Source organism: Strongylocentrotus purpuratus, unplaced genomic scaffold (assembly GCF_000002235.5).
Source record: "Strongylocentrotus purpuratus isolate Spur 01 unplaced genomic scaffold, Spur_5.0 spur5_contig_820, whole genome shotgun sequence".
NCBI classification, from domain to species: domain Eukaryota; kingdom Metazoa; phylum Echinodermata; class Echinoidea; order Camarodonta; family Strongylocentrotidae; genus Strongylocentrotus; species Strongylocentrotus purpuratus.
The window spans coordinates 40,953-59,085 of NW_022145525.1; the positions used below are offsets into that span (position 1 = coordinate 40,953).

Here is an 18,133-nt window from a genome sequence, read left to right on the forward strand (position 1 = left end):
TTGTTTGACATGTCCAATATTGTTAAATCTATAATGTTTTATAATATAATATTAATTATTGACAATGACAATCCTCATTACTGTCATTTATGACTTAAGGTCGTAGGTCCCCAGTTGATAAGCATAGTAGCATACACATGCTTTAGCAGTCACGCAAAACACACATTGTCAAATTATAATTCAATAAAATCTGAAAATGTATACTATTATCTAGATCTATTATTTTTAAATTATTTTTAAAATAATTCCATGAATTGGGGTAAAACAAAAATATTCCAACTTTATGAGCGACAGTGTATTTTTCACAAATTAAAATAGATATTATACAATGTAAGCAAATTTGTGAACACAATTAGGCTTTTGTATTCATATTGTACCATGTGTTCGATTTTCCCCTTGTTAGTTCAAATAAAAAGTGAAATATTTACGATATTTCTTTTTGAGAAAAAAATCACTCCTTAAAGTAGATATTCATTCATTTTAAAAACTAACTTAATTTCATTATTGCAAAATTGAAACTTTGATTCGACAAGGTTATCAAAATTCAATGCTTGGAAACATTCGAAGTAATGATTATTATAAATTATAAAACGCTTAAATACAGCCCCGGCATAGCACCTGAAGAGCTCTCCGAACGCTACTGTGATGTGTGAGATCATAGTATGGACACGATTTGCACAAGCAGACGATGTCCCATGACATCTCACAAATTTTCAGTGCCTGTGTTTTCATCTTCTCTTGAGTTCTTTCTCTTACTTCACTACCGTCAGGCTAAATTTATAATCTATTGCCTCACTCTAAACCCCGCACATGGTTTTATTTTGATGACAAATGCAGCGATACAAAAATAAAGGAATCTGTCGCTTGTAAACAAAATAAGACGCCATTGAATATTCAGCTGTAAACACCGCAGTATGTTCGGCGTTTCAAGAGGGAACAAATGCCGTCCTTAATATCATTCCGGGGTGTTTTCAATTCGAAAGCCTGGTTTCTTTGGTTGTTAATTAACCCCTATCCTGTGTATTTACAAGCAAAAGATTTTAGTTATCGGAATAGGGTCATATCCCCTTTTGAATGGTTTGACATGCCACCACATTTATATACTCTAAACTCATTATAATTTGACAAATAAAAGCTTTGCAATTATGGTCATTCTTTATGGGATGTCGTCTGCTTGGGCAGTATTGGTCCATATAGTGACGTCATTAAAACATCGTTATTTTTCCGGCGAATCTCTCGTTTATCCCAGCTGCTATGCAGGTGGTTGTATTTTTATTTTTATAAATCACCCGATATGTAGCTGACCTGAAACTTGTACGATGGCCATCTGTTAGCTTACCAGTTTCTAGTCATACATTAGTTGACATATTTGTGATTTTCTTTGAATTTCACCTTTAAGCTTTCCAATTATGTTGGCGATATCAAACCTCTAACATCAAAGGTAACAGCACACCTGTAGATTTTATTGTGATACCTTAGAAAACGGCAGCTGCTTGTGATAGTTTGTTGCCAGTTGGGTCTCCAGCTCTTAAACTTCTTGGTATGACCCCCCTTTTCAGGACAGATATTTGTTTGTAAAGGCTACATTGATCATATATTGTTCTCTAAATTCGTATTAATAATACTTTGCTTTGAATACTTTATTGTTCTTATTCTAATAGAAAGAAATGTCTCTGAAAACAATATAAATATTTAGAAATTTGGTAGGAAAGTCGAAACATGGCCGATTTCTAGATTTTGTTGCCAATTTAACGATTCCTTTAAAGCTTATTTTAAAATAAAATTACTATTCCTGTCGTCAAACGGAATGTGGTCATGCAACAAAAGTGGACACAATATGTGCAGGAATTTCCCCCTTTCTTTTTTGGACCTGTTATATTTCTTTTAGTGCTCTGGAGTTACTTAGCCGAACCACAAAATGTGATATGCTTGTCCCGAAAGGGTTACAACCTCTTTCCTCCGCAGAATTACCTTGTGAACACGTTGCTCCAGTATAGCCTGGAAAACACTGACACTCCATCGTACCATTGTTATCCGTACATACACCATTCAAACATGGTTCGGTTCCATCTGCTCCACATACACCAGCGATACGAGCTGTAAAAAAAAAGAAGGTCAATTCAAATATTTCTCTTTAATATAAAATATTTACAATTCTTGATGTTATTACCTCCGTTAAACACGTATATTTTTGCTTTCATGACTTCCACAATCTTCCATTCTAAATTTCTATTGTTGTTTTGTATCCAGTTAAAATCAAATGATCAAGGCGCATACGGTAAAACATACCATTGCTCTTTCTAAGGGTCCTGCAGTTTCATTACGCCACCAAATGCCAGGTACCCAGTTACACCTGGGTGGAGAGTGGCAAATGTTGTATAAAGAAAGAACATGGAGTTAAATATACTGTGAAGAAGATGAAAAGTATAAAAACAAAACAGAACAAAACAGCAGCATACAAAGTATTTAAATGTATGTCGGTAAACGAAGCATTCCTCTTTTACTAGCGACATTCTTCTGATTTTAGAAAATGAATTGGCTAATAATCCTAACCTTGATTGATCACCATTCCAGTAAGAGATTGAAAAGAGCCAACAATTTCGTAAGCGCTTTCCGACCGATCTCTTACGATAATAAGTTTGTATCTAGTATCAGTGATATAGATATCATCGTCAGATCCCCGGACTGCTATACTGAACGGACTAAGATCAACACCCCATCCTGCAGAGACGTGTCGTATACGATAACTCCCGTCTAATAGCACCGATTCTACGAAGTCGTGGTACGCTTCACACCAGTACAAACGTTCCTCTGCGAAAATAATTGAACCATGTTTGAGGAATATGTATTTTCTTTCTTCTTAAAAAACGAATTGTGTAATATGCACAACCGATGATTTGATTGATTTCTTTTCAAATTCATTGATGATAATGGCAACAAAAATGAAAGTAATAATAGTAACAACAACGACGATGATCAAAATAATAATAATAATAATACTAATAATAAATATAACAACGATAAAAATAAGTATATAAAAATACCAACAATAATAATTAATTAATAATAGTGATAATGAAAACAACGTAACAGTATTAATAAATATCAATGCATATACAGCATTTTAAGAAATAAACAAAATTGAAATCTCATAATTAAAATATCAAAGTTTTGACAATTTTGAGAAAAATACTCAGTCAACCTAATACAGACAAGCCATAAGATCATCTGTATTTCGGTTATATGACATGGGGAATGGGTGAGCCAGTCCTTACACGTGGATCTCATTTCATAGAGCTTATTATCAATAACAAGAAAGACCCGTTGCACATGAGGCATCATTGGGGACTTTTAGATTTGCGTGGACTGATACGTGTGACGTCCATTCAAGGCAGTGCAATAAAAGGACGTTGATCGTAGCAATCCCCATTGTCTTCGTGCGAATCTAAAAGTCCCTATTGGCCTGACGTAAGACTACGTCATCAACTAGAGTGTCCTTTGACGCGTCAAGCGGGAGTGATGAAAAGTACAATCATTGCGTTAAATTACTTGCGCATGCGCTGATTGAATTGTTACATCATGGCCGACGCGGGTAAGCCTAACAACACAAATGAATTGACGCATTGTATGCAACAGACATAATTGATACAAGTATAATCTACTGAAATAATTGAATTTGACCGGCTGAGTAGAATAACTATGGTAGTAGCAATTCAAAGCAACTGTTATGAAACAAGGATCTAAAGTGGATTAACATGAATTCTAACGTGAAACAAATTGATGAGTTTATCAAATGATAGTTCAAATTTTAAAAGATGTACCTGAGCTATCAATAGTGACTCCGTTGGGCCATTCTAGGTTTCTACGGACAATAACTGACCGTTGCATCCCGTCAATATTGGCCCTCTCTATTTTAGGTGTTTCTCCCCAGTCGGTCCAGAATAAGAGTCTAAAATCGAAAGATAGACACATTACAATCATCAAACTATTTATTGAATGAATCATTTCAAATGGAATATGTAAATATTACTTTATAAAATGATGTTTCGTTAATTATGGACCACAATGCCAATGTAAATCTGTGTGTGTCTAACGGGTATACATTTATTATCATTTGTACAATAAAACATGAGATGATTATTTGTGTTAATTTTTTCCTTTTCCGTTGACTTTTTGATCTCTAATTTGGGAGTCTTTGCGAGTGACAGAGCTTCACCCTAAACCTTGCTTGTTTCTCATACCGACAAACACTTTACATGAATTGTTTAAATTATAAACCGCAAATGTAACACAAAGAGGGAGATACAATAGGGGTCAAATGCCAGTTGTTAATATTTCAATTTCAAAGTAGGTATTTTTTAATCTCAGGCATGTTTTACAGATCGACGTAGCTTTTAATCTAAAGATTTGTTCGCCTAAAAGCATTAGGTCGAGTCGTGACTGGTATAAAGACTATTTCATAGAGATTGCTGCTTAGACTTCAAGAAAATTATTGTCCTTTGGTATCTTACTGGGATCTAACATTTCTTGATTTATAATAGAAAAGGGCGAATACAATTGTTGCCCAAGTACTTTTTTAATTTTACCACATTGCAATTTTTCTTAAACAAAGTCTTTTTTTATAAGAGCTAACTACTAATTACAGGAAACATTAGCCTAGAAATTACTCAAGTTGTTTTGAGAGATTTATTGCATTCTTGCCCATTAATCTGCAAGATTCCCCATCAAAGTGTATGAGAAAGAATTATAGCAAGAATAATGTACACTTCCTCAGCACGACATTGGGCATCGCCATTTTCTTGATAACGTGACGTACTGTGCGAAGTCGCGATCAAGTAAATTTATACAATTTATTGATTCTTCCTTCCCAGATGTGTTTGGTGATGAAGCATTTCATTTACCTGCTATTATCCTTTGTACTACAATTGCCAGAACACGAATTGCATAAATAATTTGGTTCTCTGCTGGGGTGAAGGTATCACATAAATGAAATAGATTTGTCAACTGCTATTTTTTCGTTTTGTGATTGAACTAAAGAGTATTTCCAATCAAAGATTGGTGCTTGATAAATGTACAACTTCGCCTGGTACGTCACATTTTCAAGAAAATGGCTGCGCCCATGTCATTCTAAAAGGCATCAAATCATGCCAAGAATATCTTTATTAATATATCTCTTGTACACTTTTGGAAGGATTATTGCACATGAAAGGTGCGGAATACATCTCGTTTTGTTCAGAATACCTATACTTATTGGGGTGAGGTTTCCTTTCATGCCTTTAAGATTGGACTCTGACGTAACAATCTTGAACTGTGTTTAATATTAACTGCAAATCAAGAGAATTAAAAACGACAGCATTTTATTTATTTATTTTTTCTCTAGAAGAATTAAAAACGGTAGAGGCAATTATTTCATTAATGTGACGGTATCGTGCTAACCTACCGATGCGTAACCGATACTGCTATTCCACGAGGTTTATCGTGACCGATATCTGCGATTACCGTACGGTTTGAACCGTCTAAATTGGCGGATTCCACAAGATTCAAACCAGCATCGGTCCAGTACAAGCGATTGTTTTCAATATCAATAGCTAATCCTTGTGGGGCTACATGGAAAAAAGAAATACATTATAAGCATTTTCTATTGTTCAAGATACCTTCATAAGGGATAGACAAACAAATGTATTTCTCGTATGTTGTAAAAACACTTGATGTATTATAGGAAAAGGTTGTAAAAGATCACGAAATACGATATCCTGAATATACCGTATATTAGAACCTAAAATCGATCGGAACAATAAAAACTGTGTATTATTCCAAAAAGGGTTTGTTTTATTTCAAAGGTAAACTGACATAAGATTTACAGAGACTCTGAAACATACATTATCTAGACCCACCTCTGATCAGGGCCTGAACATCGTGTGACTTGCTCTAAAATGGAATGTAATCCTACTGATCAGAATCAATACGTTCTACTTACATACAAGATCAGAAATGATCTTCTCATTACCAGACCCGTTGATATTAGATCGGTAGATGGCATCCAAAGCAACATCAGTCCAGTATATGGTACGAGATCGTAAGTCATATTGAAGAGCGATGGGAGTCTCAACGTTATCGAGAGGGAGCAGTGTGAAGTTAGCGCCTTTGAAGCTGCTAGTACCATTTACAAACGCCATGTAGATACCATGAGTCAGGTAGTCACATACAAACATCTCATCTTGGTAGGAGAGGGAAAATATATATATATAAATATATATAATATATATATATATATATACATAATGAGTAAACAGTGAATTTCAACTATTAAATATTAAAAAGTTGTATTAACGAAACAAAATCACAATTCTCTGAAGAATCTCAAGATAGATAATCGAGTTTGGGAATAGAATAAGCGATCAATGGTTGAAGGAGCCAAGATAAAGCAATCGACGTGTTCGTGTATAATGTCTTATTAAACTGAGATTTGGATGAGTTCGAATATGTTAAACAGTGTGAAGTAGTAGTGACAGTAGGCCCGTTGTAATAGGACACTTGTATTACACATCATCATAATTATTATCATCATCATCATCAGTATTTTTACCATTATTGGTTCGCTGACCATGATACAAATTGCTAAAGTTCCAAACTCGAAATGGGATTATGACGTCTTTATTAGCTTCCTCAAACGAAGAGTCGAAGACAACACAGAATCAAATTCAATCTGTAATGAGAATCAGATGCACAGAAAATACAATAAATTAATAAGTATTGCACGAAAAAGTTTCCTTTGTTTTCTTATTTCTGAGTGCCTCTAATACCATGACAACTTAATGAACTTGTACTCATAAATATACACCACTTGTATATTAATACCCAAACTGTCCTAAACCTGAACCTTGTGATTTGGTACCTATACATAAACATGCATTTGTATTTGCATAATTCATAAAGGCAACCAACTATTAAACATTTGTGACTACAAATGTAAACTTTCATAAACATCTTGATAAATGCCTAACGAAAATAAATGCTACGGCTGAAATCCAAAAGCCTATCTCATTATACGTGTTTCAATCACATCTTTCCAAAATATCAACCCAATCTGAAAATCAACATTTGTTCCTAATAATCCACATTACAATTGTGACTAAATTCCTTTATCAGAACTATACTCAATAAGTCTTCACAAACCTACAATACATAACTCTCTGTTTATGTTACAAAGATAACTAAAAAACATGAAGACTGCTTCCAATGCAAAGCCCTATGTATAAAGCTTGGCTCTAGCTGTGCGCATAATTAAGTAGGTGAAATTTACACCCTGCACAGTACAAACCCCTTGCTTGTAAATTACATTTTCCAGAAATCTACATCAATATTTCAAAGCAAAACTTCACTTGCTCTGACTAAATAAACACAATGCAGGTCATTATAAATTGACCAAATCTCGCCTAAATTATTTTCTCTTATATCCCTTTACATTTATCCACTTTCACTCTTCGTCAAAACGGCAACAAATTATACAGTAATGTCCCTGGCATAGCATCACACGTATAATATTCACTTTCACACGTGCGATTCAATGACTACTGAAGTTGAACGAATGAAATTCAACTTATAATTAATACATTTTATCTATATATCAGAAACTCACTTCTTTGGCCGGAACTAAGCAATTTACTGCCGAAACACTGGGCTCACTGGTGTCACTGTCAAACAGGACAAAAACGGGAAAACTGGGAAAACTGGAGAGCTCATCTCCAGTGACTTGACGCTCGACAGACTACACGAACAAGTGACTAAAATGGCTTCGCTACTTATCGAAAGTCGAAAGTAAGGTATCCTTGAAAAACAAATACTCAAAGAAAGGCCATTTCAAATCCTACTATAAAAAACATCGATCATGAATACAACAGACATTGTAAATATTTAAATTGCCAATTCACCTTCTATAAAATACCTAAATGCTTCATTTAGGCTGAAAGAGAATAAATATCTATCTTTCCTGATATTATAATTAACAAAAAGAACCTTTTTTCTTATCTTATGAAACAAAGAATCTGAACTCTAAAAATCTCTTCTAAGATTTTCGACTTGCTGAAAAAACCACAAAATAAATTTCGCTCAGCGAAACATCCTCCCCCCGGATGAGGACTTTTCCTCATATACCTTAGTCTCAATCCAAGACTTAATTATATTAACATACACAAATAGATAAAGACAAATAGATAGAAAACTTTGACTGAAGTTTTACTCTATTTTCTGTTCAAGTCCTTTTCAGAGTTGTCTATAAATCCTATACGCTTTCATCGTAGCCTTCAGAGGGATAAATAACCGCTATCTTCGTAACTGGTCTGCGATATATGCCCACCGCTGTTTTCAACTGTACGTTCCTAACTCTACCATCAGCACCAGGATACACTTGTATCACCCTGGCAATTGTCCACTTTCCACGTACCGCGTTTGCTTCTGCGGTCATGACGACGTCCCCCACGCGTACATTACGACGCTCTGTGTTCCACTTCTTGCTAGGCACGAGGAGCGGAAGAACATCTCGAGACCAGCGTCTCCAGAACGAATCTACTATACGCTGTACGAACTCGACGCGATGACGCGGATTCTCTGTCTCCCTAAACGGACCTTGGGGTACGCTTCGCGACGCTCTTCCTAACAACATATCATTAGGACTGACATAACTTCCATCATCTGGATCATTCGGTATCCTACCAATGGGTCGCTGGTTTACTAGGTTTGCTATCTCAACTAAACATGTGTACAGCTCAAAGGGTGTTAAACACTGACTACCAACTGCTTTGTGTAGAGCAAACTTACAACTTTTAACAAGTGCCTCGGCACATCCATTCTGATGTGGAGCTAATGGCGTGGTGAACTGCCATTCAACCCCTATCTCTGCACAAAAATCTCGAAGCTGCACATCATCCCACCCTTTCACCATCTCTCGTAACTCACGCTTGGCACCCACAAACTGAGTACCGTTGTCGCTCATGATGACCTTAGGGTGACCTCTAATCGCAAAAAACCTTCTGAGGACCTGCAGAAACTCTTGCGTTGAACAATCTACTGCTAGCTCAAGGTGAACCGCTCTTGTATTCAAACAAGTAAAAATCACGCCATAGTGCTTCGCTTTCTTGTTTCGACTAACTTTCACATGATATGGGCCGAAGTAATCACACGACGTAAAATGAAACGGAGGCGTGAACGGAGCTACTCTGATGCTTGGTAGGCTGGCCATCTGCTGTATCTCTGCCTGGCATGCTGCTGCTCTGCATACCACGCAGCGGTGCTTTACCGACTTAGCAAGCCGGTGTCCCTTCAGGATCCAGAACCTCTTTCTTGTCCTGGCTGTCGTCGCTGCTACACCATGGTGACCCGATTCATGCATGTACCTAGTGATCATAAGTGAAATACCATGGTCATATGGGAGTAGAACAGGATGCTTAGCTTCATATGATATGTCCATGTTTCCCACTCTACCACCAACTCTGATCACCCCTTCCTCATCGATGAAAGGAGTGAGCACCTTGAAGTCTCCCTTCTTGAAGTGTGGCTTGATTCTCTCCTGGGCTACCTTTATCCAATACATCTCAGCTCTCTCTAACTCTGTGGTAGTTAGAGTCGTCTTCTCGTCGGGTAGAGACTCCTTATGGATTCTGGACTTCAAGATATTAACGAATCTCATCACGTAGGCTGTCACTCTCAGTAATTTTCTCCATTTAGAGAACTTCTTGCACTCTAGCAATTCACTTGTCTCATGTACTGAGAATACTGCCGGAGACTTCCTCTGCTCACTATCAACAGCCCGCTGATCTGCCTCGGGCTCATCTACTGGCCATTCTGATTCATCAGTGTAGAGAAAGCTAGGGCCATGCTTCCACACTTCAGCCAGTTTGTCAACAGTTACTCCTCTTAACACATCATCAGCGGCATTCATTGTTCCTGGGATGTGCTTCCACTGTGAGGGATCTGTTAAACTCTGAATTTCCCCCACTCTGCTTGACACAAACGCCTTGAAGCTTCTCGCAGGCGACTTGATCCAGTGGAAAACAATCATGCTGTCAACGAAGAAAACCACCTTCTCTATCTCCAGCCTTATCTCCTCGCTGATTGCCTTGTAAAGTCTCGCGGCTACTACTGCTGCTTGAAGTTCGAGACGAGGCATCGTCAAAGTCTTGAGTGGTGCTACCTTTGACTTAGCTGCCACAAACCGCACCTCATACTTATTGTCATCAGTCCGCCATCTAAGGTACGCACATGTACCATATGCACTTTCTGAAGCATCACTGAAAATGCACAGAACTGGCTTGCCTCTTGCATCTTGTGGTGTAAGACATCTCCTCAGTTTGACATTGTTGAGCAAAGTCATCTCCTCAAACAACTTAGTCCACTCAGTTTGCTCTTTCTCTGGTAATGGATCGTCCCATCCAAGACCCATCTGCCATAGCCTCTGTAGACCCATCTTAGCACGTGCGATGATCGGAGCTGCAAAGCCAATGTGATCAAAGACGCGGGCTACCTGGCTTAGAATCTTCCTCTTGGTGAGTTTCAGACGGCTCTCTCCTTCATTGGCTGAAGGCATCACTCCTTCACGGAACTTTACTCTGTATGAGAACACATCGCCTTTCTTGTCCCACACGACACCCAACACTTTCTCTTCAGCAAGGGCTTCTAGCAGCTTCATTTCTCCTTCCTTGTTGTCTCCATGCAATGGTTTATTTGATAACCATCCCTTCACTTTAAAGCCACCATTTGAAAGTACCTCATCTATATCGCCGGTGAGCCTCTCTGCTTCAGAAAGCGTCTCCACGGAGTCACAAATATCGTCCATGTACACATTCCTCTTGAGTACATTGGCTGCTTCTGGGTATTTACTCTCCCCCTGCTCAGCAGTCATCTTGAGAGCAATCTGCGCCATTGCTGCTGCCGGTTTATCTCCAAAGGTTACTACCTTCATGATGTATACGTCTGGCCTTCTACTGACATCCATGTTTCTCCAAAGAAACCTGTGCACATGTTGGTCACTCTCTGGTATGAGCACCCTGTGGTACATCTTGGAGATATCTGCACATATGGCGATGTACTTCTCCCTGAATCTTAACAACACTCCAGGTAGACTGTTCAAGAGGTCAGGCCCTTTCATCCAGTACTCGTTTAAACTATGGCCTTGGAATGATGCTGACGAGTTGAATACTATCCGGATTGGAGTACTCTTTTTCTCAGCTCTCACAACAGCATGATGGGAGATATAATGTACTGGCCCTTCATGGCACTCCATCTCTTGGGGTGAAAGCTTCCTGGCAAACCCCATATCCTCCATTTCCTGGATCTGTTGGTCATAAGCTTTAGCGTGCTCAGGATTCCGGGCAAGCCTCTTCTCGGTGGACTGAAGCACCTTCTCTGCTTGCCACTTATTGTCAGGCAACATCTCAGGATCTCGTTGCCAAGGGTAGGCTATCTGCCACTGCTTTCCAATCTTGTGAGCTGAGGACCTGATCACCTGTTCCTCTATCACCTCTTGTCTAGTGAGTCTGCTCTCTATACACTGGCATCCTTCAGGCCTCACTCCCTCTGTCTCAACTGACCAAAAGTCCGTCAAATCTACAGGTGATGCTAACTTTACATGCAGTACTGCACTGCTCTGCACTCTGTCACCACGTGTTGCTCCAAAGATAACCCATCCTATCCTTGACTTTCTAGCAATAAAGTTGCCAACTTCCCTGGTTTCACCGCAATGAAACCTTGTGTGGTCAACTCCTATCAAAATGTCCACAGGTCCACTACTTCTATGTAGATCCTTCCGTTTTATGCGAAACTTCCTTGCTAGATCGTCCAAGTTGATAGCCTGTACATGTTCGCTAATGCACGGAATTCCTATGGCTGACACAGTAAAAGGCTTGCCACCTTCACCTTTCTCTCTAACTAGCACTTTGTAGATGTTAGTGTGCAGAAGCTCCTGCTCATCTCCAATCTTGCAAATGGTAATGGTTGTAGGTGTGCCCTCTAACTGCAGCTCTGTTGCCAACTCCTGCCGGATAAGGCTTATCTGGGCACCAGAGTCTAGCAACACGTTTCCCTCCTTCATATCACCATTGCATCCTAAGACCTCTGCCAAAACAATGGGTAGAAGAGACTCCTTAGCTACAACTGTAGCGACTCCCACTTGGCCTCGTTGGTTTTGCTCCAAACTATCATCTTGCCTCGGTACCCACTCCAGGTGCAGCAATGGATGGTGATAGAATTTACACCTTTGGCCTTGTCTCATCTCTGAACACTGTCTGCGTCTATTGCATGTTGCCATCAAATGCCCCCTCTCTGCTTGCTTAAGGCAGCTAAAACAAGCCCGATTCTCCTTGGCAATCTGCAATCTTTCTGATGCTGGTTTGGAGATAAACCTCTTGCACTGATCTATCCAGTGGTCTGATGAGTGGCAGATCCAACACCTGTCTTTGGCACTAGGTGTTTGAACCCACTTCCGCTCCTTATCTGGCTTCGTGTCTTTCTGCGCACAGAAACCAACAGCTCCTTTGCGGGATTCACTACGTAGCGGGGCTGAGGCACGCATCCTGGCCTTCATCTCGTTGGCCATCCACTCCAGGAGCATGTGTAGTGATGCTGGATCTTCATCCTTCTCCTGGCATCTGAACCATACCTTGCGGTCTCCTTGGCTCAACTTCCTCTCAATAGAGGCCAACATGTGATTGTTGTCCATGTCATGCTGCCTTCCCACACTTACAAGGATGTTGTAACTTCTCCTCACCAGATGCACTAATTCGCAGAAGCGGCTATCTTCATTCTCCTTTAGTGCTCGGAACTTGCTGATGTCATCTATGATAGCATCAGCTACGAATCTGGGATCTCCATAAATTAAGTCCAACTGCTCCCATGCAGCATTATAATCAGTTCCAATACCCCGGATAAGGTCGAGGGGCTTACCCTGCAGGCAGCTACGTAGGATGGTGATACCATCCCTACTACTATATCGGCTTTCTACCAGATGTTTGAAATCGTCTCGGAAAACGAAAAACTCCCGGACATCTCCGCTAAACTTGGGCAGATGCGGCTTCTCAATCCTCAGGCTGTATGGAGCGGATGCTACTTCAGGAGAGGAGGACTGACCAGACCCAGACTGGACTGCATCTGCAGGACTCTCAGTAGAAGGCGCTGCTTCCACTTTCTCTGGTTCTCCTCTCTCCTTTAACTCGTCAAGATACTTTGAAGCGTTTACTTGCCAGTTTATGAAAGATGTGTCGCAGACCTCCATCCACTTCTCTTCCTTCTCGAACTGATCATCATCGAGGATCAACTCCGAATAAATTTCGTGCTTCTCTTGCAGCTCTTCATACACGATCTTGAGATGATGGAATCTTTCCTCAACAGCTTCCATGCTTGCTTTCTTTGAAATGAGCTGCTCTACTGCATTTCCACATCTTGTCAATTTAGCCTTGGCACCTCGCCGCTTCAACTTCAGCTGTGCTGTTGCTTCTGATTCTGGCATCTTGCTAGAACTGGTGATAGCTCTAGAAATTGAATGCTATGGTTCGCTGACCATGATACAAATTGCTAAAGTTCCAAACTCGAAATGGGATTATGACGTCTTTATTAGCTTCCTCAAACGAAGAGTCGAAGACAACACAGAATCAAATTCAATCTGTAATGAGAATCAGATGCACAGAAAATACAATAAATTAATAAGTATTGCACGAAAAAGTTTCCTTTGTTTTCTTATTTCTGAGTGCCTCTAATACCATGACAACTTAATGAACTTGTACTCATAAATATACACCACTTGTATATTAATACCCAAACTGTCCTAAACCTGAACCTTGTGATTTGGTACCTATACATAAACATGCATTTGTATTTGCATAATTCATAAAGGCAACCAACTATTAAACATTTGTGACTACAAATGTAAACTTTCATAAACATCTTGATAAATGCCTAACGAAAATAAATGCTACGGCTGAAATCCAAAAGCCTATCTCATTATACGTGTTTCAATCACATCTTTCCAAAATATCAACCCAATCTGAAAATCAACATTTGTTCCTAATAATCCACATTACAATTGTGACTAAATTCCTTTATCAGAACTATACTCAATAAGTCTTCACAAACCTACAATACATAACTCTCTGTTTATGTTACAAAGATAACTAAAAAACATGAAGACTGCTTCCAATGCAAAGCCCTATGTATAAAGCTTGGCTCTAGCTGTGCGCATAATTAAGTAGGTGAAATTTACACCCTGCACAGTACAAACCCCTTGCTTGTAAATTACATTTTCCAGAAATCTACATCAATATTTCAAAGCAAAACTTCACTTGCTCTGACTAAATAAACACAATGCAGGTCATTATAAATTGACCAAATCTCGCCTAAATTATTTTCTCTTATATCCCTTTACATTTATCCACTTTCACTCTTCGTCAAAACGGCAACAAATTATACAGTAATGTCCCTGGCATAGCATCACACGTATAATATTCACTTTCACACGTGCGATTCAATGACTACTGAAGTTGAACGAATGAAATTCAACTTATAATTAATACATTTTATCTATATATCAGAAACTCACTTCTTTGGCCGGAACTAAGCAATTTACTGCCGAAACACTGGGCTCACTGGTGTCACTGTCAAACAGGACAAAAACGGGAAAACTGGGAAAACTGGAGAGCTCATCTCCAGTGACTTGACGCTCGACCATAGAGATATATACTTAATAACACTAGAGGGCGTACTCGCTCAAATTGCTGTGTGGACCTGGAGCTGTGGCCGCCATTACTAAGGAGGGCAGAAAAACGAACGACCCAACAAGATACTGATTACTGTGCACAACATACGTGGAAAAAATTGGAGAAGCCAGGTTCGTGCGTTGCATTTGGATGTTCGAACCGAAGAAAGAAAGGGAACTGCATAATATTTCACAAGTAAGTTCTTCTTAATGTTATGTTGATTAATAAGGAGATTTTAGAGCTAAAAATGTAGTTTATGCAGTGACTGTAGTCTGTACCCGGGTTGTCTCATGACAAGCCACCGCAGCTCCTGCAGCAGCGGAGCGCGCCAGTCCACGCCCGCCGGGCTGGGGCAGGCATGGGTTAAGGTTCTGGGGATGGTGATGGGAAAATTCTGCTGCGCTGGAGTCGCTCGCAACTCCAAGAGCCAGAGAGTCCAACTCGGAAATATAACTCCATGAGCTTGATTCTATTAAAGAAAAGTCTAGAATAAAACGATACAATTAATTTTATCTTATCTAATTTCAAGATAAAAATCAAATGTCAACTTCTTTAGATCTAGAAATTTTAACTATAGACTAGACTCTAGAAGGTCTAGATCTAAGTTAGATCTAGACTCTAGATCTAAACTCTACTCTCTAATTTCTAAAGCCCGAAAGGCAAAGCCAGGTTAGACAGATATAACCATCTGATATGGGTCATTTCTTTAATAAAACTGACATTTGTTGACATTCCCCATAATATAATCAGAGGTCTAGTGCCGTGGAGCCAGACGCAGTCTCGGTAGAACAACCGACGATATAGAGAGACTGAAGCTTTTGGTCTAAGCCAGGCTAGCCTGCCAAATTTCACATCACAGGAGTTATCCAACTAGGCTAGGCTAGCCTAAAAATCCCACCGCACACTACACTATTTCTATCAAATTTGCTTATGACTTGCTGACATCATTATTATTTTATTTATTTGGCTGGAAGCTGCTTTCAGTTTCAGTCTTAAAAATCACATGAAATAGCATGAATAGTAGAACAATTGTCATGTTATGAGAAAAAACTCATTGTTTCCATTTGCTTTTATTGTAATGCAGGAATACACCCAAGAGAGGAAAGGATGTTACACACCACATCTCATTCTTAGAGCTGTGCCTACTGTCTTTCCTGGACATCCTCCCTATAAACAGACCCATGGCTCAAGACTCCCAGCAAAACCATGTACAACATCCAAAAGTGTTCCCGTGCCTCCAAAGAAACCCTATGACATTACAAAAGAACATGACTATTCTTTTTCTGTCTGAGTTGATTAGAAACTGAATATAACCAGACAGCAAGTGCAAGATGCCAAGAAACAGCTTAAAGTGGTGAAACAAGGTAAACAGGAGAGATGGAAAACCCAGGACTCTCTTGCAGGAAGTCCACGAAAGCAAGCTCATTAGCCAGGATCAGCTTGACCTACTTCAACACAACTTTGGAGAGAACGCATTTTCAGGAAAAACAAAACAAAACATAGAACTTCATTCGTACAAACTACAAAGACAGATCGGTCTTTTATATTTTGCCTCTTGTCTGCATAGCTTATCCACTGGATGATTGACTGTGAAGCCGTTTAAAACTGAAGAGAGCTTTCAATAATCTTTTAAAAAAACAGAACAATCTGATACTTTTGTTCTGTGTAATGAAATAAAATTTTGGGACACATTGTGACAGTTGCACAACCTAACCATAATTTTCTGTTTGTTAACTTTACACGAAGGCAAACTAAAGTGGAACTTAGAAGAATTGATTACATTAGGGGTTAAACAAAATGTACTTGAATTTTGAGTTGTTGTGAGGTACACTGTATTTGAATATTTACTCTATAAGCTTCATGATTGTACCTGCTGTATCTGATTCAGTTGCTATAATTCGTCCCTATTTTCAGTAGGTGACGGTAGTAAGGAAAATCTTAACGCATAGTGAATGCATTTTTTTTCACTGCCGTCACTTCGTGAAAACAGCGACAAATTTTTGCAAATTATTTGCACTCTACATGTGCTTTGATTCTGCAGGTACAGTATGGATAACCTGAGATAAACATGTAGACCTTTTTTATAACATTGTCTGGATTGCTCTCAACCAAGTGATTTACATCATTAAAGATGAAAAGCAAGAAATTCACATCAAGTGAGCCCATTTTTAATAAACGAGAAGAATTCACAGATGTGTGGCAATTGAAAAGCCTGTGTAATGCACACCATATACACACCCATAGATCGTTCTGTACATAGGTTTGAATTTTGTTCCAAAATGGAAAACTGCTTTTGAAGAGATTTGATAACAGAAAAATTATATGGAATAATGTCACTAGATGTAAACCCATAAGATTGTGCACTCTTTGGCTTGTTGTATCTACTGTGTACATTTGAGGGTAATCAGTTTCAAATTTATTATTACACCTGATGAATAATGATGTCAAAAGACCATGTTACTATGAGGTTTCACTGAATAGTGTAGTGCAGTATCCTGAGATGTAAGTCTCTTCAATTATAGTTCTTCATAGCAATACAGGTGACTTGGAATATATATGCTCAATTACTATTTCTGGTTTGCATTTATTACTTGATGTATTATTTGTAAATGTGACGCGCCTGCGTGCGCTTGGAGCCAAGACTAGTTAATAAAGTGTTCGTTATCGCTGACATCTTGACACATAGACATTGACCTCCTGACATTTATGTTTTGGAAGTTATTGTGGTGGTTTTGGGATGTGTAATGCTTGTCTTTGGTGGCGAATCAATTTGTTGTGGTTGTGTTGCCTATGATCCGTGACAGTAAATTTGGGGCTAAAATCTGAGGTGTTGTTTTTGCAATGTTTGTCTTTTCAATTGTGATGTATTATTGCAGTATATATGTCCGATAAAATGTCAAAACTTAAATGCCTATGCTGTAGAATATCAACACACGTGTGCCGTGTGGTAATAAAAGGTTCATTTATTCATTTTTTTCTTCAAATTTAATTATAAGTTTATTCTCTAAAACTTGTTGATGAAGAAAATAAGAAATACACTGTATCAAGGAGAATATTATTTATGGAGAAAAAAAGTGGTGTGAATAAATAATTATTACATCAATGATCAGCTGTTTTTAAAGAATATTCATATATATTTATAGTGAACTGTAAAAAATTGAATTACTCTTTCAGACAAAAATAGAGATTTTATAGAGAATGGGTGAAAGACATAAGGTGTGAATTTGATATAAAATGAGTGAGAGAAGAAGAAAAAGAATGTTTGGATGGATGGATGAGTAAATAACATAATTTTTTTAAATAAATGTGTAGGCCTATAATTCTTTCCTTCCCCCTCTTCCTATCTTCAGTATCGTCCTTTATCTGCATTTCCATTATCTACCTATCCTTCT

At 38.6% G+C, this 18,133-nt stretch overlaps 1 protein-coding gene across 1 annotated transcript; it reads right to left on the bottom strand.

Moving 5' to 3' along the window:
- Nucleotides 1-6,638: 6,638 nt before the first annotated feature.
- Nucleotides 6,639-14,711, bottom strand: LOC115922249. Its single transcript, XM_030980758.1, has 3 exons — nt 14,585-14,711; nt 7,640-13,651; nt 6,639-6,706 (listed from the first exon to the last, which is right to left on the bottom strand). Exon 2 carries the CDS (start codon nt 13,496-13,498, stop codon nt 8,282-8,284), a length of 5,217 nt encoding a protein of 1,738 aa, XP_030836618.1. The 5' UTR covers nt 13,499-13,651; nt 14,585-14,711; the 3' UTR covers nt 6,639-6,706; nt 7,640-8,281.
- Nucleotides 14,712-18,133: the final 3,422 nt, after the last annotated feature.

What these genes read in the sequence shown, in the direction of transcription:
- LOC115922249 (XM_030980758.1), bottom strand. Translation starts at nt 13,498, where the DNA reads ATGCCAGAATCAGAAGCAACAGCACAGCTGAAGTTGAAGCGGCGAGGT.